At 49.1% G+C, this 22,362-nt stretch overlaps 2 protein-coding genes and 1 long non-coding RNA gene across 6 annotated transcripts in view; all 3 read left to right on the top strand.

Moving 5' to 3' along the window:
* The first annotated feature begins 797 nt into the window (after positions 1-797).
* LOC104660471 (actin, cytoplasmic 1-like) lies at positions 798-1,957 on the top strand. The gene has a single exon (XM_010360834.1). It carries the CDS (start codon positions 836-838, stop codon positions 1,349-1,351), a length of 516 nt encoding a protein of 171 aa, XP_010359136.1. The 5' UTR covers positions 798-835; the 3' UTR covers positions 1,352-1,957.
* Positions 1,958-7,969: 6,012 nt separating this feature from the next.
* LOC104660473 lies at positions 7,970-11,531 on the top strand. The gene is made up of 2 exons (XR_747712.2): positions 7,970-10,407; positions 11,426-11,531. It is a non-coding gene; the product is annotated as an uncharacterized LOC104660473 (long non-coding RNA).
* A 562-nt stretch (positions 11,532-12,093) lies between these two features.
* The window catches only part of AP3B2 (adaptor related protein complex 3 subunit beta 2), a 50,688-nt gene continuing 40,419 nt past the window's right edge, over positions 12,094-22,362 (top strand). For 2 of the 4 annotated variants that reach the window (XM_010360838.2, XM_030930658.1), the window contains exon 1: positions 12,094-12,411. In XM_010360838.2, coding sequence (XP_010359140.1) covers positions 12,299-12,411 — 113 coding nt within the window. In that variant the 5' untranslated portion in view covers positions 12,094-12,298. The remainder of the gene's footprint in view (positions 12,412-22,362) is intronic. The other 2 variants (XM_010360836.2, XM_010360835.2) reach the window with 1 other exon arrangement.

The raw sequence follows: 22,362 nt of genomic DNA, 5'->3' as shown, positions 1-22,362 counted from the left end.
GTTCACACCATTCTCCTGCCTCAGCCTCCCGAGTAGCTGGGACTACATGTGCCTGCCACCATGCCTGGCCAATTTTTTTGTATTTTTAGTAGAGACAGGGTTTCACTGTTTTAGCCAGGATGGTCTCGATCTCCTGACGGTGTGATCCTCCCGCCTCGGCCTCCCAAAGTGCTGGGATTACAGGTGTGAGCCGCCGCTCCCTGACTGTTTCCAGTATCTTTTATACTGGCCACTCACTATTCTTTCAGACATATGTATGCCAGGCTCAGTGGCTCACGCCTGTAATCCCAGCCCTTTGGGAGGCTGAGGCGGGCAGATCACCTGAGGTTAAGAGTTCGAGACCAGCCTGGCCAACATGGTGAAACCCTGTCTCTACAAAAATACAAAAAAAATTAGCTGGCCATGATGGTGAGTGCCTGTAATCCCAGCTACTCGGGAGGCTGAGGCAGGAGGATCACTTGAACCTGGGAGGCGGAGGTTGCAGTGAGCCGAGATTGTGCCATTGCACTCCAGCCTGGGCAACAGAGTTGAGACTCCATCTCAAATAAATAAATAAAATATATCTAATTACACAATTTCTATGGCTTAGACACCTTTTTTTTTTTTTTTTTTTTTTTTTTTTTTTTTTGAGATGGAGTCTCGCTCTGTCACCCAGGCTGGAGTGCTGTGGCCGGATCTCAGCTCACTGCAAGCTCCGCCTCCCGGGTTTACGCCATTCTCCTGCCTCAACCTCCCGAGTAGCTGGGACTACAGGCGCCCGCCACCTCGCCCGGCTAGTAGAGACGGGGTTTCACCCCAATTAGGTACAGGGCCATTCAGGTCACCCTGTCCCTGCATGCCTCTGTCAGCGCCATTGGCACCATCGCGGACTCAAGCGATGGGGTCACCCACACTTGCCCATCTTCAGGGATATAACCACTCGCCCCCAGTCAGACTGTGTTTGGCCCTGGCTGGCCAGGACCTTGCTGACTACCTGGTGAAGATCCTCATGGGGCCTGCTACAGCTTCATCACCACAGTGGAGTGGGGGATTTGTGCGTGACATCCAGAAAAATCTGTGCTATGTTGCCTTGGACTTGCAGCAGGAGATGGCCACTGCCGTGTCCTCTTCCTCCCTGGAGAGGAGCTACGAGCTGTTCCACAGCCAGGTGGTCACCATCAGCAATGAGTGGTTCTGGTGTCCAGAGGCACTGTCCCAGCCCTCCTTCCTGGGCATGGAATCTTGTTGCATCCAGGAGACCACCTTGAACTCCATCATGAAGTGGGATGTGGATATCTGCAAGGACCTGTACACCAATGTGGTGCTGTCTGGCAGCATTGCCATGCACCCAAGCATCACACACAGGATATAGAAGGAGATCACTGCGCCGGCACCCAGGGCCATGAAGATCAAGATCATGGCTGTCTCTGAGCACAAGTATTCCATGTGGATCAGCAGCTCCATCCTGGCCTCACTGTCCACCTTCCAGCCAATGTGGATCAGCATGCAGGAGTGTCACCAGTCAGGCCCTCCACTGTTCAATGCAAATGCTTCTAAATGGACTGTGAGGAGATATGTAGCCTGTGATGCCTGAGTCAATTCAGAAGTATAAATTTGTCCCTGGCAAATGTATACATCTCATGCTAGCCTTAGGAAACCGAAACAACCATTTGAAAAGAAATTTGTCAGGCTGGTTGCGGTGGCTTATGCCTGTAATCCCAGCACTTTTGGAGGCCCAGGTGGGCGGATCACCTGAGGTTGGGAGTTTGAGACCAGCCTGACCAACATGGAGAAAGCCCGTCTCTACTAAAAATACAACATGAGCTGGGCGTGGTGGTGCATGCCTGTAATCCTAGCTACTCGGGAGGCTGAGGCAGGAGAATCGCTTAAACCTGGGAGGCAGAGGTTGCAGTGAGCTGAGATCGCATCATTGCACTCCAGCCTGGGCAACAAGAGTGAAACTCCATCTCAAAAAAAACCATAATAAATAAAAATAAAAAGAAAAGAAAAGAAATTTGTCCTTGAAGCTTGTGTCTGATGTCAGCACTGGATTGTAGGATTTGTTGCTGATTTTGACCTTTTATTGAAGTTAACTGTTTCTTTGGTATTTAATACCTTGTACTTATCTTTTATTTAAACCCTTAGTACACGTGGCTCAGTCACTTCATGGCAGAGGTGAGAACATGCTTGTGGAAGAGAAGTTCGTGACTTGGTGATTCTGCCTGACCTTCAGTCTCTCCATCTGTGCAGGGTACTAATGTGTCAGAGCTCAGTGTTCCAGAATTTGTCTAGAGACCAGCAGGAGCCCCTCCCCCCGTTGTCATTTCTGTCTTGCCTGTCTGTCAGGGTTGGAGAAGCCCAAACCTTAGGACCCAGTTTCCTTTCTTTCCTGATGTTTTCCTGCCAGGACACCAGTAGGCTGTTACTTGCCTTGAGCTGGAATAAGTTTGCATTTACATGTAAACATATTCAGTGTTTTAATTGATGTAATGCACAATTCTTAATTCTTTAAGAGATGACAACAAATTTTGGTTTTCTCTTTTTTCTGTGGCCAATGTATTTTTAACAACAATCCCAAGATCATTCAGTGGGGGAAAAGACCATTTCTATAAATGATGCTTGGACAACTGGATATCTACATGCAAAAGAATGAAGTTGGATGCCTACCTCACACCACATAAAAAATTAACTCAAAATACATCAAAGGCCTAAAGGTAAGAACTAAACTAGAAACTCTTAGAAGAAAACATAGGTATACATCTTTGTGACTTTAAAGTAGGCAAGTTTCTCAAATATAACATCAAAAGCAAAGCATCAGCCGGGTGTGGTGGCTCACCCCTGTAATCACAGCATTTTGGGAGGCCAAGGCAGGTGAATCACTTCAGGTCAGGAGTTCAAGACCAGCCTGGCCAACATGGTGAAACCCCATCTCTATTAAAAATACAAATATTAGTTGGGTGTGGTGGCTGTAGTCCTAGCTACTCAGGAGGCTGAGGCGTGAGAATCACTTGAACTGGGAAGTAGAGGTTGCAGTGAGCCAAGATTGCGCCACTGCACTCCAGCCTGGGCGACAGAGCAAGACTCCATCTAAAGAAAAAAAAGAAAGATCTACAAATGGCCAATAGGCACATGAAAAGATGCTCGACATCATTACTTATCAGGGAAATGCAAACCTAAACCATAATGAAATATTACTTCACAGTTGCTAGAATGGCCGTAATAAAAAATACAGATAAAAGCAAGAATTGGTGAAGATGTAGAGAAACTGAAACATTGTTCATGGAAATGTAAAATGGTGCAGTTGCTTTGGCAAGCAGTTGCGTGTTTCTTTAAAAAGTTAAGCAGAATTTTTGGCCGGGCGCAGTGGCTCACACCTGTAATCCTAGCACTTTGGGAGGCCAAGATGGGCAGATCACGAGGTCAGGAGATCGAAACCATCCTGGCTAACATGGTGAAACCCCATCTCTACTAAAAATACAAAAAATTAGCCTGGCATGGTGGTGGGCGCCTGTAGTCCCAGCTACTTGGGAAGCTGAGGCAGGAGAATGGTGTAAACCCGGGAGGCGGAGTTTGCAGTGAGCCGAGATAGCGCCTGGGTGACAGAGCGAGACTCCATCTCAAAAAAAAAAAAAAAAAAAAAAAAGAAAGAAAGAAAAAAAGTTAAGCAGAATTTTCATATGACCCAGCAACTGCACTCCTAGGTATACACTCAAGAGAATTGAAAACATATGTTCAAACAAAAACTTGTACATGAATGATCATAGTACCATTATTTATAATATTCAAACAGTGGAAACAATCCAAATGTCTATCAACTGATGAATGGATAAATAAAATGTATATACATAAAATGGAATATTATATGTTCATTAAAAGGAATGAAAGCAAGGCGCAGTGGTTCATGCCTGTAATCCCAGTATTTTGGGAGGGTGAGGCAAGAGGACTGTGAGCCAGGAGTTTGAGACCAGCCTGGGTAACATAGTGAGACCCTGTCTCTATTAAAAAAAAAAAAAAAATAGCTGGGTATGGTGGCATGTGCCTGTGATCCTAGCTACTTAGGAGGCTGAGGTGGGAGGATTGTGTGAGCCAGGGATGTCAAGGCTGCAGTGAGATGTGATCATGCCACTGCACTCCAGCCTGGGCAACAGCAAGACCCTGTCTCACAAAAGAAAAAAAAAGGAATGAAGTACTGGTACATGGTACAACATGGATGAATCTTGAAAACATGCTCAATGAAAGAAGCCAGTCACAAAAGGCCACATATTATGTAATTCCATTTATACAAAGTGTCCAGAATAGATAAATTCATAGAGACAAAAAATAGATTTGTGGTTACTAGGGGAGGAAAGAATAGGGGAATGACTACCTAATGAATATGAGATATTTTTGGAGAGTGATGAAAATGTTGTGGAATTAGATAGTAGTAATGGGGCCAGGTGAGGTGGCTCATGCCTGTAATCCCAGCACTTTAGGAGGCCAAGGTGGATGGACCACCTGAGGTCAGGAGTTCAAGTCCAGCCTGGCCAACATGGTGAAACCCAGTCTCTATTAAAAATATAAAAATTAGTTGAGTGTGGTGGTGCACACCTGTAATCCCAGCTACTTGGGAGACTGAGGCAAGAGAATCACTTGAACCCAAGAGGTAGAGGTTGAAGTGAGCCAAGATTGTGCCACTGCACTCCAGCCTAGGCGACAAAGCAAGACTATGTCTCAAGCAAATAAACAAACAAACAAAAAAGATAGTAGTGATGGTTATATAACCTTGTAAACAAACTTTTTAAAACCCCAAATGAATTGTACATTTTAAAATGGTGAATTTGGCCAGGTGCAGTGGCTCTCCAAGTTTGGTGGATCACGTGAAGTCAGGAGTTTGAGATCAGCCTGGCCAACATGGTGAAACCCTGTCTACTAAAAATACAAAAATTAACCGGTGGTGGTGCATGCCTGTAGTCCCAGCTACTTGGGAAGCTGAGGCAAGAGAATCGCTTGAATCTGGGAGGCGGATGTTGGCAGTGAGCCAAGATTGCGCCACTGCACTCTAGCCTGGGCTACAGAGTGAGACTCTGTCTCAAATAAATAAATAAATAAATAAATAAATAAATAAATAAAATGATGAATTTTATGCTATGTAAACTATATTTCAATACAAATAGCAAAAGACTTGAACAGATACTTCACCGAAGAGATTACACAGATAGCAGATAAGCACATAAAAATATGTTTAACATTTATTAGGGAAATGCATATTAAAACCATGGTGACAAGAGGAACCCAAAGAGACATGATGACTAAATGTAATATGGTGCTGGGATGGAATCCTGGAACAAGAAAAGGACTATAGCCAAAAACTTAGGGGAAGCTGAATAATGTATGGAACTTAGTTAATAGTAATGTATTTTCAGTGGTTCACTAATTGTGACATGTGGACTCATACTAGTATAAGATGTTGAAAAAGTTAGTTTGGGGGAATGGTAGAACGATTCTGTATCTTGTGATGCATCTATACATATGTTAAAATTCATAGAAATGTACAACAATTCAGTAACTGACATTTACTGAATGTCAATTTAAAAAAAATAAAATTTAAAAAAAGACATGGAGGAACTAGAGAGCATTCAAGAGCCCATAGAACCTGGAGATTTGACCCCAGAAAAAAAGAAGTGCACTTAATGAGATCCATGTTTCCGAAGTTGTCGTCGTCGTCGTCTTCTTCTTCTTCTTCTTCTTCTTCTTCTTCTTCTTCTTCTTCTTCTTCTTCTTCTTCTTCCTCTTCCTCTTCCTCTTCTTCTTTCTTCTTCTTCTTTCTTCTTTCTTCTTCTTTTTATTTTTATTTTTATTTACTGAGACAGAGTCTCACTCTGTCACCCAGGCTGGAGTGCAGTGGCACCATCTCAGGTCACTACAAGCTCCGCCTCCTAGGTTCAAGCGATTCTCCTGCCTCAGCCTCCCGAGTAGCTGGGACTACAGGCGCGTGCAACCATGCCCGGCTAATTTTTTGTATTTTTAGTAGAGACAGGATTTCGCCGTGTTAGCCTTGATGGTCTGGATCTCCTGACCTCATGATCCACCCAGCTTGGCCTTCCAAAGATGTTGGTACCCCGCCAACATCCCTCTCTTAACAACTGACAGAGAAACCATACAAAAAAATCAGTGAAGTCATAGTTCATCTGAACATTATCAACCACCGTGACCTAATTGATATTTATAGAAAACTATACCCTAATTTGCAAAATCAACATTTTCAAGTACAAATGGTATGTTCACGAGAGTAGACCATATGTTACTCCATGAAGTAAGCCTCAATAAAATTAAAGGGATTGAAATCATTCACTGTTTGTTCTCTGACCACAATCTGGGGATGTGGCAGGCATCTGAGCACACTGGAGGTCAGCGGAAGGAGAAGAGCCAGTTCAGAGAGGAGGCACAAGCAGGTCTGGGTAGGACTGAATACCAGGAGGACTTAAGGCGGGGTGGTGGGGGCACCAATTACCCACCTGGACCCCAGCCTCAGAGATGCTAGGAGGAAGGAGTGCTGCTGTCAGACTGGCCTGGGCAGTGATGACAAACAGGGCCCCAGGGCTTCCCTCTTGGTCCCTTTATCTGCCTGAAGGATGGACAGCTTGTCCTTCCTTCTCTATCACAGTCTAGTCACAGAAGAACATCTAGCAAGGTGTGCTAATTGGGCTGGGGGCTCAGATTCAAGTGGGATTGCTCTGTGCCAAGAGGAAAGGGATAACCAAAGGCTCTGTATGGGAAGGAAGACGGGCTGAAGCAAGGTGTGCTAGGGAACTGCCTACTCCGATGCTTGTTCCTGCTGAAGGTGGCCGGCTAGGACCAGCGATCCCAAAGCCCTGCCTTCCACAGAGGCACACTTTGTCCAAGTTTAAACTGAAGGGTGAAGAGAGAAGCTGACAATGTAGGGTTGTCACTAAATTTGGTTGACCCCACTGGTTGGGGTCCTGCAGGGGCCCGGTTCTGGGGAAAGGCAGAGCCCTGGGCTTCAGAAAGACTGCCTGTCACCCCCACACCCAGCTGCAGGACCACCCTCATTACTTTGCTCTGTTGAAAGCCTCAGTCAGGGTGAGGGGAGGAAGAGCTCAGGCCCCCAGCAAGGAGTCCCCATGAGGTGGGTGGCATGATCAGGCCAGGTGCTCCAGGAGTGGGAGTCTCTGTTCCCTGGGTTCTTACAGCTCCAGGGCCTTGCCCCCTTTTCTTTCTTACAAAGAAAATGGTGGCTTGACTCAGCGAAAACTAAGGAGAAGGGTAGCTGTTTCTCCAGGTCAGGGGGTCAGCACTTCCTGGCAGTTGGGTCTGGAGAAGGGGGACCTCACATGCCAGCAGCATGAGAAAGATGATACTGTACAGTGGTGAAGGACACGGGCACTGGAGCCAGACCACTTAGCCTGAATACTGATTGTGCCACTTACTAACTTGTAACCTCTCCAAGCCTCAGTTTCCCCATCTGTAAAATGGGAAGTATAACATCATCTACTTGAAGTCATTATTGTTAGGGCTAAATGATGCTTTAGCACAGCTTTTGGCAACAAATCATTATGGATGGAGCACCATGTGGGGACCTATATCCCCTATCTGAAGGAGCATGTCCTCATCAGATCTTGACTCAAAGTCTAGTGCCCAGCTGATAGTGGCCGAAGTGCCTCCCCACCCCCACCAGCACTGGGAAACTTTCAGAGGGAGAGTCAGGGTGGGGCCCTGCTCCCCAGGGCCTTTCCATCTGGGTGATTCCCTGAGACCTCTGGGGCAGGAGTCGCAGGGAGGCCACCAGCCTCTGAGGTGCCCATTGTTCTTCTCCTCTGAGCTAGGAAAGATGTATTGTCCCCACCCTTCCTCTCCACACGCACATCTGCATGCTTAGGGCAGACTTTAGATAAACAAACCTTGCCGGCTAGCCTTGCCCAGCTCACAGAGAGCTCTTACTGCCTCAGAATGGCCCTGTGATGTCCAGCCCTTCGAGCTTATTGTCCCTAGTTCACAGGAAGTTGAGGCCCAGAGAGAGGAAGGGGCTGGTTTGATGTCCCATATAGACAGGTGGCACAGCCAGGGATGGGTATCCCAGTCCTGTGTCCAGCATTTTAGTGCAGATTCACATGCACATCAAAAGCACAACCATGCACTGACAGACAAAGAGCTCCACAGGTGGAGTGTACAACCAGAAGGGGAGAGGAGAGAGGCTGGACAGCCTCTGTCCTCACCTCCTCAGTGGCCCCGTGGTGACAGCTGTTTTTTTTTTTTTTCTCCCTAGATAAGCTTCACATCTCAGGTAACTGGAGAAGCCTTCAGCTCTTCTTGTCTTCTCCACAGGTGGGGTGCCCACTGCCTCAACAGGGGCCAGAACAGTGTGCCCTCCTCCATAGCTGTAAACATCTGCTTGGCTCAGCAGGAGTGAGGGTAGAGGGGAGTAGGGTTCAAGGTTCCCTCACTACCTGGTAGATGGTAGGAGAGCATGACCAAAAGCCAAAGAGCCGTTTACATGACTGGGTTCTCCCTGTGGCCTTCTGAAATTACGGGAGATGGAAAGGGGGAGACCGGATCCTAGGGGAACCCAATATTCAGGTTTTCCTGGGTTCCTGGGATGCAAGGTTTCAATTTTAACACATGGGAAGTTGCAGGCAGACTGGGATGAGTTGGTCACCTGAGTCTTCCACAGCTCCCAGTCTGAGAAAATGAGACTCAACCAGTAATAAGCAGAAGATTTGGCTGGGTGAGGGGGCTCATGCCTGTAATCCCAGCACTTTGGGAGGCCAAGGCAGGCAGATCACAAGGTCAGGAGTTCGAGACCAGCCTCGCCAAGATGGTGAAACCCCATCTCTGCTAAAGATAGCTGGGCATGGTCGTGGGTGCCTGTAGTCCTAGCTACTCAGGAGGCTGAGGCAGGAGAATCACTTGAACCCGGGAGGCGTAGGTTGCAGTGAGCCGAGATCATGCCACTGCACTCCAGCCTGAAGACAGAGCAATACTCCATCCAAAAAGAAAAAAAAAAAAAAGCAGAAGATACTATGGAATGGGCCAGGAGAAAAAGGAAGGATCAGGGATGGGAGAGACACAGTGAGCCACACAGTAGCTGGCATTCTGCATGGTGGGCCTGGGCAGCCTGGCTCTTCAATTGCATATGGGTCTTTCCCACCCCAGTCAAATCTGCTGAAGCCAATTCTGCTCCCTTCCAAGAAAGATGTCCAGATACCTGGCGGTAGTGTGTCACTTCCTGCTGCCAGCTCCTCTAACACCCCTGGAGAGTTCCATGCCCACAGGTCTTAACTTCACCCACTTTCCCAGGCTCTGAGATGAAACCTCAGGCACAGTGCAGGCAATGGGGCCATCCTCCCAAGTCCCAAAAGCCTTCTGTTTCCAGTAGAGATGGGAGAAGCCTGAACTAAGCAGGTTTCTCACTTCCTTATGGAGGAAGAAGAACTAAGAGAGGTGACTGCTTTTAGTACAAAGGGCACAGGGCAGAGTCATGTAGGAATACATTAGCTGCGTGCACTTGTGATGTATAGCCTCTGTAAACCTGTTTCCTTATCCTGAAAATGGGGACGTTGTTCCTATCTTGTGATTGTATTACGGATCAAATGAGCAGCTGCTCAACAGAGGTTGTTGGAGAGGTCCTTCTCCACACAGACTTGGGAGGAGATGCTTGTCCTAGGGCCACATCTCATCCAGGTTTCCTGATTTTTTCAGGTCTTCTGCTCAACCCAGGTACCAGTTGACACCCACCCAGTCCTTGGTGTTGCCTTCAGGAGCAGTGGCAAGATGGGAGCTGGTTGGGGAAGGGGATCCTAGAGCAGTGGAGAGGAGGAGAGAATGGAATGGTTGGACTTTGAGATGAGAAGACAGTTGGATGGGGAGGAGGTACCATTTGCTGGAACTGAAGGGTTCTCAGTAGGGGCTAGAGGCAGGATGTATCTGTGATATCTGGACCTCTGGAGTCCCTTAAGCACAAGGAGACAAGTGTGTGGCAGTGAAGACATTCTGCCTTGGGCCCAAGCCCAAGACAGGTCTCCCTGAGCCCTGGGCAGACCATCCGACCTATGGTCGGTGGAAGGACCCACCTCCTCCCTATCCCGGGCCCGTGTAAACGACAGGATACATACAGGCCCTGACTGGGGCAGTCAGCACCATTAAGTTCTTCCTCTCTGAGGCTTTCCTGAGTTAACACTTCGAGGCTGTGAAGTTAGAGGGCAGGGAGCCTGAGCCAGGAGACCTCTTCCTGTTCAGGCTGATGTCCCCCACTGGACGCTGGCGCGGGGCCCAGGTGGGCATGTACTGTGGCCATGGAGAGATCATCCACTTTGAGGGTGAGTGCCTTCAGCAGAAACACAGTCCCAAGTCTGCAGAGATGCTGCCCAGCCAAGCCACGCCCCACTAGTGAGCTGGCTACTCGGGGATAAAGACTGAAGTCCCAGGCGAGGGGTACGTGTCTCTGAAAATAGGGTTTGGGCACTCAGGGTCCCTGGGGTCTCGGGAAATGGGGGTGCGGGATCACAGGGCATAGGACCTAAGCCTGGCTCTGATCCGCACCCCTCTGGCGATCCCCGCAGGCAAGAACTCAGGAGCCTGTGGGCCGTTTCTGGGCTCCTGGGAAGGCATCGTATCCAAACAGGGGCAGCGCCCGCTGCTGTGCGTGCTGCTGCGTAGACGCAGCGGCGTTGAGCGAGCGGTGCTGGAGCGCAGAGTGCGCGAAGCCATGGACACGAACCCACCACCCTATCACCCCACACGCAGCAACTGTGTGCACTTTGCACTACGTCTGCTCGCCCCAGGTCCCAGCCTGGACCCCTGGCAAATAGACGGGAGCTCCAGCAGCTCGGTGAGCATGGCCCATCTACCTACACAGGACTCATCCCACCTCCTGAGCAGACTAGCCAAAGAGCCTTACAAACGCGCAACTGCAAAATTCAGGCCCTTCCGTCCCCACTCCCTACCCACATCAGTTTTCTCCAAACTCAAGATCCACTTTTCTCTGGCAGACACAAAGCCACCAGAACCAAGCAGACCCACCCACTTGTCTAGGTTATCCCAGTAGAACCTTCCCATTACTCCAACAGAACCTTACCCCAATAGAAAGACCTCCAATAGAACTTTTTTAGAGTCGAGCTCCACGTTTTTGGGCCCCACTCCTTCCCAGGCAGGCCCGCCAATTCTGGCCATGGATACTTCGGGATGCTAGTCAACAGACCAAGACTCAGGCCTTAGGAACTCCTCCAGTCCCCATGCCCAGCTAAGAGACTCCAGCCACTTAAACTGATGCCCCAAACTCGGGCCCAACTGGATCCTACCTCTTCCCCCAGCCCAGTTCACTACTTTCCATCTGATCCAAGCCCTCCTTCCTTGGGCCTAGGGTACCTCGGTCTAGGGAGGTACTCACTGGAGGTCTCACATGACTCAGGAGTCCTGGTGGTCACACCAGACCCTCTCTCTTCCTTTTCAGGTGTCAGTGGATGTGGATGTGTCCCCGGATTAAGCATGACCTTGGGCCCTCCTGGGTGGACGTGGAGGCTTCAGAAAGATTCATTAAACTACTTTCCGAAGCTTAATCAGATGTTCACCGTCCGTATCCTGTTCCCCATCTCTCTAAGCCCCCAAGGGCTCCTCGGAGCTCCCTGACCTTAGTTCCTTAAATTCCGCCACCTCCAGGAAGCTCTTCGGCTTCCAGCGGCCAAGCCAGATTTTGTTGGAAAGGTGAGGCAGGAAAGAGAGTGTCCTTAGGTATCTGAAGCCGGTCCTCGCGTGTGGTGACCCCTTCCCGCTCTAGAAATCCCAGCCCGTGGGCACAGCCTTCTCTCCAGATCTCCGCTTTCCCCCCACGGCGTGGTGGAGCATCTGCTCGCGTGTCTGGGGAGAACGGAGCCCCAGAAGCCCGTTCCGCCGAGGCCAGGTGGTCGGGGGTGGGGGCAGGTGTTCCGCATCCCCTGGAAGAAGGTCCCAGCGTCCGTCCAGCTGCCTTGCCCACTTTCAGACCTGGAGATGAGCCAAGTCGCTTTAAAGGGCAGAAGACGCCCTAAAGGGAGGGCATTTCCGAGGGATGGGCGGGGCCAGGCCCTGCTGCACCGCCCCTGTAGCCTCCTCGCGGACTCGCCCTCCGCTCGGCTGGCGCCGGTGCCTTTAAGACCTCAGCGCGCGGCCCTGATTGAGAAATCCGCGCGCAGCCTCCTCCGCCGCACACTGTGGTCTCTGCTGAACCCCTGCCGCGCCGCCGGCCTCACCAGCCCGACCCGGACCGGCCCGCGTTCCCTTCCTCGGCTCCAGCCGGCCTCCGGCCCCGCAACCTCCTCCTCGGCGAAGTCTTCTCCCTGGCCGCCCCATGTCTGCCGCCCCCGCCTACAGCGAAGACAAGGGCGGCTCCGCTGGCCCCGGGGAGCCCGAGTACGGCCACGACCCCGCGAGCGGCGGCATCTTCTCCTCCGATTACAAGCGGTGAGGGAGCCCGCGAGGAAGCTCGCGGGAGGGCTAGGGCCGGGGCCGGGGCGAGGCGCGCGGGCACCATGGACAGCGCCCGGACCCAGCGCCGCCCCGCCCCGGCCGCGCCGACCGGAAGTCCGCCCGGCCCCCTCTTGCGGCCTGGAGCCCTGGCCCAGCGCGGGTAGCGCTGGCGCCCCGGCCCCTAGGACGCGGCGCGGGGCGGATAGGGGCTGGCGGGGGATGGGCCGGCGGGGGATGGGCCAGCTCGGTTTCGGGAGGAGAAACCCTCCGGTTCCAGGTGTTTCTCTGGTTTGCAGCGTTGCGTTACGGGTTCCCTTCCTTTTTCGTGCTAGGCGGGTTGGCTTCCCAAAAATGTGGGGGAGGAGTCTGAGTCAGTGAACGAGTTTGAGCCTGGGGCCTTTCCAGGAAGGCAGGCCCTGGATGTGCTTGCACAGCCTCACAGCCTGGCCCCTGTTGCAAATTCATTTCCCCTCCCGCTGGTCCCCATCTCCATCCGACCGTCACATTCCTGCCCCCGGCATTGCCCCTATAGTTCAACTCCACCTTCACACCTCCCCCACCTTTGATTCTTTCGTTTGTTTCTTCACTTGTTTATTCGTAAATTCTGCAACAAGCATTTATGAAAAGCCAGCTGTGTCGAGTACTGAACTAGTCACGGAATACAACTGTGAACATGAGACCCTTCTTGTCCTTAGGTTGCTCTTGAGGGGAGCACAGATAAAAAAGCAGTCGGGGACAGTTGAGTGTAATGGGGGCTAGTGGAAGCAGGGAGAGGACCTGGTCTCTGGTGCCAGAGAGAAGGGAGACAGGAGCCTGAGGTATGTTCCAGGCAGAGGAAAGGGCTTTCAGGAAGGTTGAGAGCCAGGCAGAGGAAAGGGCTTTCAGGAAGGTTGAGAGCCATTGGACTGACCAGAAAAGAGGGTGGGGAGGACTCCTGAAGGGTTTTAAGCAGGCGACATAATCAGATTTATATTTTAGAAGGACCTCAGGCTGCTGCATTGTGGAGAAGAGATTGGAGGTGGGCCAGATTGAGCAAGAGACAAGCGAGGTGGGTCTTGAAGTTCACAGGCCGGGCATGATGGTGGCCTAGACCAGGGGAGAGGCAGAAGATTTGAGGCTGTGGAAGAGGCGGAAGCCTCAGACCTGATGATTAATTGGATATTGGGTGGGGGTTTGAGGGACGGGGGGAGAAGATGAGGCTTTTCATGCACATCTGTGTGAAGAGACCACCAAACAGGTTTTGTGTGAGCAATGAAACTTTTTAATCACCTGGGTGCCGGCAGGCTGAGTCCGAAAAAAGAGTCAGCAAAGGGAGACAAGGGTAGGGCCGTTTTGTAGGATTTGGGTAGTCAAATTATAGTCAAAGGGGGTTGTTCTCTGGCTGGCAGGGGCGGGAGACACAAGGTGCTCAGTGGGGGAGCTTTTGAGCCAGGATGAGCCAGGAGAAGAAATTTCACAAGGTAGTGTCATCAGTTAAGGCAGGAATAAGCCATTTTCACTTCTTTTGTGATTCTTCAGTTCCTTCAGGCCATCTGGATGTATATGTGCAGGTCACAGGGGATATGATGGCTTAGCTTGGGCTCAGAGGCCTGACATTCCTGTCTTTTTATTCGTAAGAAAAATAACATAAAATAGTGTTGACGTGTTGGCAGCAAAAATTTTGAGGGGGGTGGTATGGAGAGATACTGCTTCTCCATAGCCTCAAAGGACTGCTTCGAGCGGGATTAGGGGCAGTGTGGGAACCTAGAGTGGGAGAGATTAAGCTGAAGGAAGATTTTGTGGTAAGGGGTGATATTGTGAGGTTGTTAGAAAAAACATTTGTCTTATAGAATTATTGGTGATGGCCTGGATACAGTTTTGTATGAATTGAAAAACTAAATGGAATTTAGAGAAGGAGAAAAACAGGTATTAAAGGACTAAGAATTGGGAGGACCCAGGACATCCAATTAGAGTGCCCAAGGAGATTCAGCATAGTCCTGCCAGCAAAGATTATTTATTTACTTTAAGAGGGAGTTAAGAGTGGTGGTTTGAGGATAGCACCAGGAGATATCAGCTGTGATGGCTTGGAGAAGCAATGTAAACCGGCAGTGTAAACAAGAGCAGGGCATTTATGAGTAGTTGAGAATGGTGAATAGGAGTATGACTAGTCAGAAGATAGTAGGGATGACAAGTTTTTTGGGGCACAGCCAAGTTGGTCTGGTGTCTGGAATGAGACTGGGGTCTAATAAAAAGGGGTGTCCATACAGGAGCTCAAATGGGCTGTACCCTGTAGCATTCCGAGACAGGCCCGAATTCTGAGAAGGGCAAGTGGTAAAAGTATTGTCCAGTCGTTTTTAAGTTGGGGGCTGAGCTTGGTGACATGTGTTTTTAAAAGACCATTAGTCTGTTCTACCTTTTCTGAAGAGTGAGGACAGTAAGGGGTATGAGGGTTTCACTGAATACCAAGAGCCTGAGAAACTGCTTGGGTGATTTGACTAGTAAAGGCCGGTGTGTTATTGGACTGTATAGAGGTGGGAAGGCCAAACTGAGGAATTATGTCTGACGGAAAGGAAGAAATGACTGCAGTGGCCTTCTCAGACCCTGTGGGAAAGGCCTCTACCCATCCAGTGAAAGTGTCTACCCAGACCAAGAGGTATTTTAGTTTCCTGACTTGGGGCATATGAGTAAAGTCAATTTGCCAGTCCTGGGCAGGGGTAAATCTTTGAACTTGAGGTGTAGGGAAGGGAGGGGGCTTGAACAATCCCTGAGGAGTAGTAGAATAGCAGATGGAACATTGAGAAGTGATTTCTTTCAGGATAGATTTCCACAATGGAAAGGAAATGTGAGGTTCTAAGAGGCAGGCTAGTGGCTTGCAACCTACATGGAAGAGGTTATGAAATGATGACAGAATAGAATGGGCCTGTGAGCCTAGAAGGAGATATTTTCCTTGGGCTAAGAACCATTTGCCTTGTGTGGGAAGAGACTCATAAGTGGAAGTTTCAGTGGGGCAGTAGGTGGGAGTGACTGAAGAGGAGAAAAACTGGCCATGAGGGACAGAAGTTGGAACGCTACCTGCTTTTTTAGCTACGTTATCAGCATAAACATTGCCCTGAGTGATGGGATCTTTTGATGGCCCTTGCAGTGAATGACTCCAGCTTCCTTTGGAAGTAAAGCTGCCTTGAGGAGAGTTTTTGTTAAAGGGGAATTAATGATGGAGGACCCTTGCATAGTGAGGAAACCTCTTTTCGCCCATATAACAGCATGGTGGTGCAGGATATGGAAGGCATATTTAGAGTCAGTATAAACATTGATGCATAGTCCCTTTGCAAGAGTGAGGGCCCGAGTTAAGGCAATGAGTTCGGTTTTCTGAGAGGTAGTGGAGGGGGGCAGAAAGTATACGCGTCAGGTGTGAGGAAGAAAATAGATTTTGGAAGTTATGAGAACTGTCGAGAGTGAGTTGAGCATAGTTTGTGATTTTGAGGGCCTCTAAAAGTATTAAAGCAGTGGCAGCTGCCACACGCAGACATGAGGACTAGGCTAGAACAGTAACATCAAGTTGTTTGGACAGAAAGGCTACAGGGTGTGGTCCTGGCTCTTGTGTAAGAATTCTGACTGCACAGCCCTGCACTTTGGCTGTGTGTGATGAAAAAAGGTTGGGATGAGTTAGGGAGAGCTAGTGTGGGAGCAGCTTCTAGGGCTGTTTTTAAGGAATGGAAAGGAGTGGTGAAAGGATTTAGGATCTGTGGAATCAGCTAAGTTTGCTTTTGTGAGTTTATATGATGGTTTAGTCAGGATGGTAAAACTAGGTATCCAAAGGCAGAAGTATCTATCCATGCCTAGGAAGGAAAGGAGCTGTTATTTTGTAGAAGGGATTGGGGTTTGGGAGATTAGCTGGACATGATCAACAGGGAGAGCACGTGTGTTTTCATGAGAATTATGCTGAGATAGGTAGCAGATGAGGAAGAAATTTGGGCTTGACTGAAGTAATGGGGACTGTCTGTGAAGCCTTGCGGCAGTACAGCCCAGGTAGTTTGCTGAGCATGATGGGTGTCAGGGTCAGTCCAAGTGAAAGCGAAGAAAGGCTGGGATGAAGGGTGCAAATGAATAGTAAAGAAAGCATGTTTGAGATCTGGAACAGAATAATGGGTTGTAGAGGGAGGTTTTGAGGATAAGAGAGTATATGGGTTTGGCATCACAGGGTGGATAGGCAAAACAATTTGGTTGATAAGATGCAGATCCTGAACTAACTTGTAAGACTTGTCCGACTTTTGGACAGGTAAAATGGGGGAATTGTAAGGAGAGTTTGTAGGCTTTAAAAGGCCATGCTGCAGCAGGCGAGTGATAACAGGCTTTAATCCTTTTAAAGCCTGCTGTGGGATGGGATATTGGTGTTGAGCAGGGTAAGGGTGATTAGGTTTTAATGGGATGGTGAGGGGTGCGTGATCGGTTGCCAAAGAGGGAATAGAGGTGTCCTATGCTTGAGGATTAAGGTGGGGAGATACAAGGGGAGGATGCGAAGGAGGCTTTGAACTGGGGGAAAGGGCAGCAATGAGGTGTGGCTGTAGCCTAGGAATAGTCAGGGAAGCATATAATTTAGTTAAAATGTCTCGACCTAATAAGGGAACTGGGCAGGTGGGGATAACTGAAAAGGAGTGCGTAAAAGAATATTGTCCAAGTTGGCACCAGAGTTGGGGAGTTTTAAGAGGTTTAGAAGCCTGGCCATCAATACCCACAATAGTTATGGAGGCAAAGGAAATAGGCCTTTGAAAAGAAGGTAATGTGGAGTTGGTAGCCTCCATTGATTAAGAAGGGGACAGACTTACCCTCCACTGTAAGAGTTATCCAAAGCGTCTGTGATGGTCCAGGAAGATTCCGAGGTGATTGGGCACCATCAGTCTTTAGCCGCTAAGCCAAGAAGATTTGGGAAGGAATCAGAGAGCCTTGGGCCAGAGCTCCAGGGGTTCTGGGAGTGGCTGCCGGGTGAGTTGGACAGTCCGATTTCCAGTGGGGTCCCGCACAGATGGGACAAGGCTTAGGAGGAATCCCAGGCTGTGGGCATTCCTTGGCCCAGTGGCCAGATTTCTGGCACTTGAAGCAAGATCCTGATGGAGAACGTCCTGTAGGAATGCTTGACTGCTGCAGCTTAGGCATTTTGAAGTTCTTGTGTGCTGGAGATGTGGCTGGGGTTTCTCTCACAGTGGAGGCCAGGAATTGCAACTCAGAAATACATTGTTACTTGGCTGCCTCTATTCTATTATTGTACACCTTGAAGGTGAGGTTAATGAAGTCCTGTTGTGGGGTTTGAGGGCTGGAATTTAAATTTTGGAGTTTTATGTAATGTTGGGAGCAGATTGGGTAATCAAATGTATATTGAGAATAAGACAGCCTTTTGACCTTTTAGGATTTAGGGCTGTAAAGCGTCTCAGGGTTGCTGCCAAATGAGCCATGAACTGGGCTGGGTTTTTATATTTGATGAAAAAGAACCTAAATGCTAACTGATTTGGGAGAGGTCGGATAAAGAAAAAGGAGCAGTAACCTTGACTATGCCTTTAGCTCCAGCCACCTCTTTAAGAGGAAATTGTTGGGCAGGTGGGGGAGGGCTAGTCATGGAACAAAACTGTAAGCCAGACTGGGTGTGGGGAGAGGAGGTGATAGAAGGATTATAGGGCGGAGGAGCAGAAGCTGAGGAAGAATTGGAGTCTGATTCAGCCTGGTCGGGAGCCACCTGAGGAGTATTCTGGGGATGAGGTGAGAGATCAGATGGGTTGGTAGAAAAGGAAGATTGAAAAGACTCAAAAATGCTTGGGGTTGGGACTGCAGGGACAGGCGGGAGGGAAAGAAGGAGGATTTGGGACAAGTTGCATTGGGAACAGAGACTAGGGAGGGACAGATGTGTAAAAGAATGCCTGGACATCAGGCACCACAGACCGTTTGCCCATTTTACTACAAGAATTACCTAGATCTTGTAGGATGGAAAAATCGAAAATGCTGTTTTCTGGCTATTTGGAATCATTGTCGAGTTTCTACTGGGGTTAAGTGGCATTGCAGAAGAAAATAAGGCATTTAGGTTTTAGGTCAGGTGTGAACTGAAGAGGTTTCAAGTTCTTGAGAACACAGGCTAAGGGAGAAGAAGGAGGAATGGAGGGTGGAATGTTGCCCATAGTGATGGAGGCAAGCCCAGAGAAAATAGAGGGTAGAGACATGGAGAGAAGGGGTAGGGGGCGCTTGCCCCCCAGGAAAGTGGAGAGAAAAGAGAGGGTAGAGACACAGAGGGAAGGGGTTGGGGGTGCTTGCCCCCCAGGAAAGTGGAGAAGGGGTGAGGGTGCTTGCCCCCCAAAAAGTGGTGCTTGCCACAAAGGGTGAAAGATCAAGGCAGGCATCCCCGTGGTGATCAGACACCTCCAAAACGTGGGTGAATAATCAAGCAGGCGTCCCTACAGTGATTAAACACCACGGGAAGACTGTCTTCCTGAGTCCGTGACCAGTGCCGGAGTTTTGGGTTCACGGATAAAACGCATCTCCTCTGTCTCTACCAGAAAAGGAAAGGAACTGAAATTAAGAGAAGGGAGAGATTGAAAGATGGCACCAAGATTGAAAGGAGAAAGAAGTTGAGGGATAGTGAGAGAGGCTGGAGAAGAGAGTAAAAAGAGGCCGCTTAACCGATTTAAAATTGGTGAGATATTCCTTGGGCTGGTTTGTCTGAGGACCTGAGGTTGTAGGTTGATCTTTCTTTTCGGAGCAAAGAGCAGGAGGACAGGAGATTGATCTCCCAGGGGAGGTCCCCCGATCCAAGTCATGGCACCAAATTTCATGCACGTCCATGTGAAGAGACCACCAAACAGGCTTTGTGTGAGCAATAAAGCTTTTTAATCACCTGGCTGCAGGCTGGCTGAGTCTGAAAAAAGAGTCAGCAAAGGGAGATGGGGGTGGGGCCGTTTTATAGAATTTGGGTAGTCAAATTATAGTCAAAGGGGGTTGTTCTCTGGCTGGCAGGGGCAGGAGACACAAGGTGCTCAGTGGGGGAGCTTTTGAGCCAGAATGAGCCAAGAGAAGGAATTTCACAAGGTAATGTCATCAGTTAAGGCAGGAACAAGCTATTTTCACTTCTTTTGTGATTCTTCAGTTACTTCAGGCCCTCTGGATGTATAGTGCAGGTCACAGAGGATATGATGGCTTAGCTTGGGCTCAGAGGGCTGACAAGGATGTTACTCAGGTTACTAGTTCCTGCAACTGGATGGATGATGGTGTTATTCAGTGTAATTGGAAATAAAGATGTTACAAGTAAATTTGTGGAAAATGAATGTTGAACCCAGCTTTGGACATACTGAGATTGTAAACTCTGAGGGACATATTACCCTATTAGGTAGCTGGATTATTACGATTTTGGTTCCAGGAGAGAGATTAGGGAATTATTAACATATATATGTTAATTAAAGCCACAGAAGTGAAGATAACTCAGGGAGAAGGTATAAAATGAGTTCAGACACTGCATAAGTCAGAACCCTGAAGACACCAACATTAGAGGTGACTAGAGAACAGTGGAAAGTGTTTCAAGGTACCCAAGAAGTGAACTAAAGGTTGAAAGAAAACAATGTAATTTCAAGGAGGGAGTGGTCAGTAGTTTCAATGCCCATTAAGGTCAAATCAAACAAGGAAAAAAATTATGACCATTGGTTGACAAAGAAGAGCTCAATTCCTTTCTACTCTATTCCCCACCTTCTGCCCTGGGAGACAAATTCTGGCAAAATGTGGAGAACAGGAGCTAGATTATTTATTTCTCAACATTCTGTTGTACATGATTTAAAATACATAGAAAAATGAAATTAATAGTACAATGAACACATGTATATCATTCATCTAGATTCAACTGTCATTGACATCATGCCATATTTGCTTTATCTAACCATCTATTCGTATACTTTTTTTGGTTGAACCATTTTAAGTTGCAGAGATCATGACCCTTCAACTCCAAATTCTAAATCGGCATCTAAAGCCAGATTAAAATGAATAAAGGATCACATAGGAGGTGAATAGATAAAACAGTGAATGGGAATTTTGCTTTCAAGAAATTTGACTGTAAAAGAGAAAGCTGCTGGAGGAGAACCTCAGTTCAAGGAAGTTTGTCTATTTTATTTTGGGTTTTTTTTTTGTTTCCTAAAATGTATGACTCCATATTTTTGTTTATTATTAATATTAGACTGGGAGAGCCTAGAGCAAGTTTAACTGCTGATGGGAAGGAGCAATTGGTGAGAAAGAGGCTGAAGGGAAGAAAGGAAGTACAGAACGCTAAGTGATGGGAGGGGAGGCTTACTGAGCTGGGTGGGAGGTCTAGCCTGCGAGCAGGGAGGACCAGCTCTGCCTAGAGGGAAGAGGGCAGGAGGAGAGGAGAGTATGATGCAAATGGAGACTGGGTACAGTGGCTCAGGCCTGTAATCCCAGCACTTTGGGAAGCCGAGGCAGGCAGAGCACTTGAGATCAAAAGTTCGAGACTAGCCTGGCCAACATGTCGAAACCCCCTCGCTACTAAAAATACAAAAATTAGCCAGTTGTGGTAACGAACGCCTGTAATCCCAGCTACTCAGGAGGCTGAAGCAGGAGAATCACTTGAACCCGGGAGGCGGAGATTACAGTGAGCCGAGATGGCACCACTGCACTCCAGCCTGGGCAACAGAGTGAGACTCCATCTCTAAATAAATAAATAAGTAAATAAATGCAGATGGATGGGAGTCTGGGGCAGGGAGATGCAGGGGATTTCATCTAAAGCCTTTCCCTTTTTTGGGAACCAGGTAGTGAAGCCATAAGGGCAAGGCTGGGAATGGGGACTTGAGGGTCAAAGGGGTTTCAAATACAGTGAATAAAGCCAACCAGGCCAGGTGCGGTGACTCACACCTGTAATCCCAGCACTTTGGGAGGCTGAGGCGGGCAGATCACCTAAGGTTGGGAGTTTCGGACCAGCCTGACCAACATGGAGAAACCCCGTCTCTACTAAAAATATGAGAGTTAGCCAGGCATGGTGGCGTATGCCTGTAATCCCAGCTATTTGGGAGGCTGAGGCAGGAGAATCGCTTGAACCCAGGAGATGGAGGTTGCAGTGAGCCGAGATCATCCATTGTACTCCAGCCTGGGCAACAAGAGTGAAACTTGATCTCAAAAAAAAAAAAGCCACCCACCACTGGCAGGCCAGTGGCATTAGAGACTAGTGGGACAAGAAGGCCAAGGATGTGAGCCAGTTGGAGGGATGGACACAGGGGTTGTGGGGGAGGGTGCTAGGAGGAAGTAGAGATAAAAGAAGGTTGATGGGAAGGAATAAATCAAATATTGGTTCTGGAAAGGCAGGCGAGGATTAAGATGCCTAGGGTCAGTGACAAGAGGATATATAAGATTTCTCAGAAGGCTGCAGTCTAATTGTGGTGGTGGGATTGGAGCTGAAGAGGGCATCTCTCACCTCTCTGTCAACTCCACTGACCCTCTAGTCCCTTGCCCAGAGACTGGGGGTAGGCTTGGTCCCCTGTCCCTACCCTTCTGTCCCTCCGGATGCCTTGTCTCTGAGCAGTGAAAAGGAAACCGGAGCCTCCCTCCCTGCCAGTGTCTGGTTACCAAGTTTTGGGGGCAGGCCGTCTGGCGACTATGACAGGAGCCCCAGTGCCCTGGCCAGCTCAGTCCTATCCTGGAGAAGGACCTGATGCAGCGATTCCTGCAGCTCCCGGGGGTGGTGGTGAGGCCCAGGGTCAGAGGGGCCTGCAGAGCTGATCGAGAGGCTACTAGCTGTGTGCTGGCTCCCGAAGGTGGGCCACCGCCCTGGTACCAGGCCTTGGAGCCTGAGGAGCTTCGATGGCTGCAGGCCCAGGAGGAAGACACGACCCCAGAAGCATCTCTGGAAGGACCTTGCCCAGAGGCTGGCCAGAGCCAGAGCCAGCCACTACGGTATAGAGGAACCCACAGGAACCCCCTACTTACGCAGCCAGG

The sequence above is a fragment of the Rhinopithecus roxellana genome, chromosome 5 (assembly GCF_007565055.1).
Source record: "Rhinopithecus roxellana isolate Shanxi Qingling chromosome 5, ASM756505v1, whole genome shotgun sequence".
NCBI lineage: Eukaryota > Metazoa > Chordata > Mammalia > Primates > Cercopithecidae > Rhinopithecus > Rhinopithecus roxellana.
Note: the sequence above shows the minus strand (reverse complement) of the source record. Positions and strands in the feature narration are given on the sequence as shown.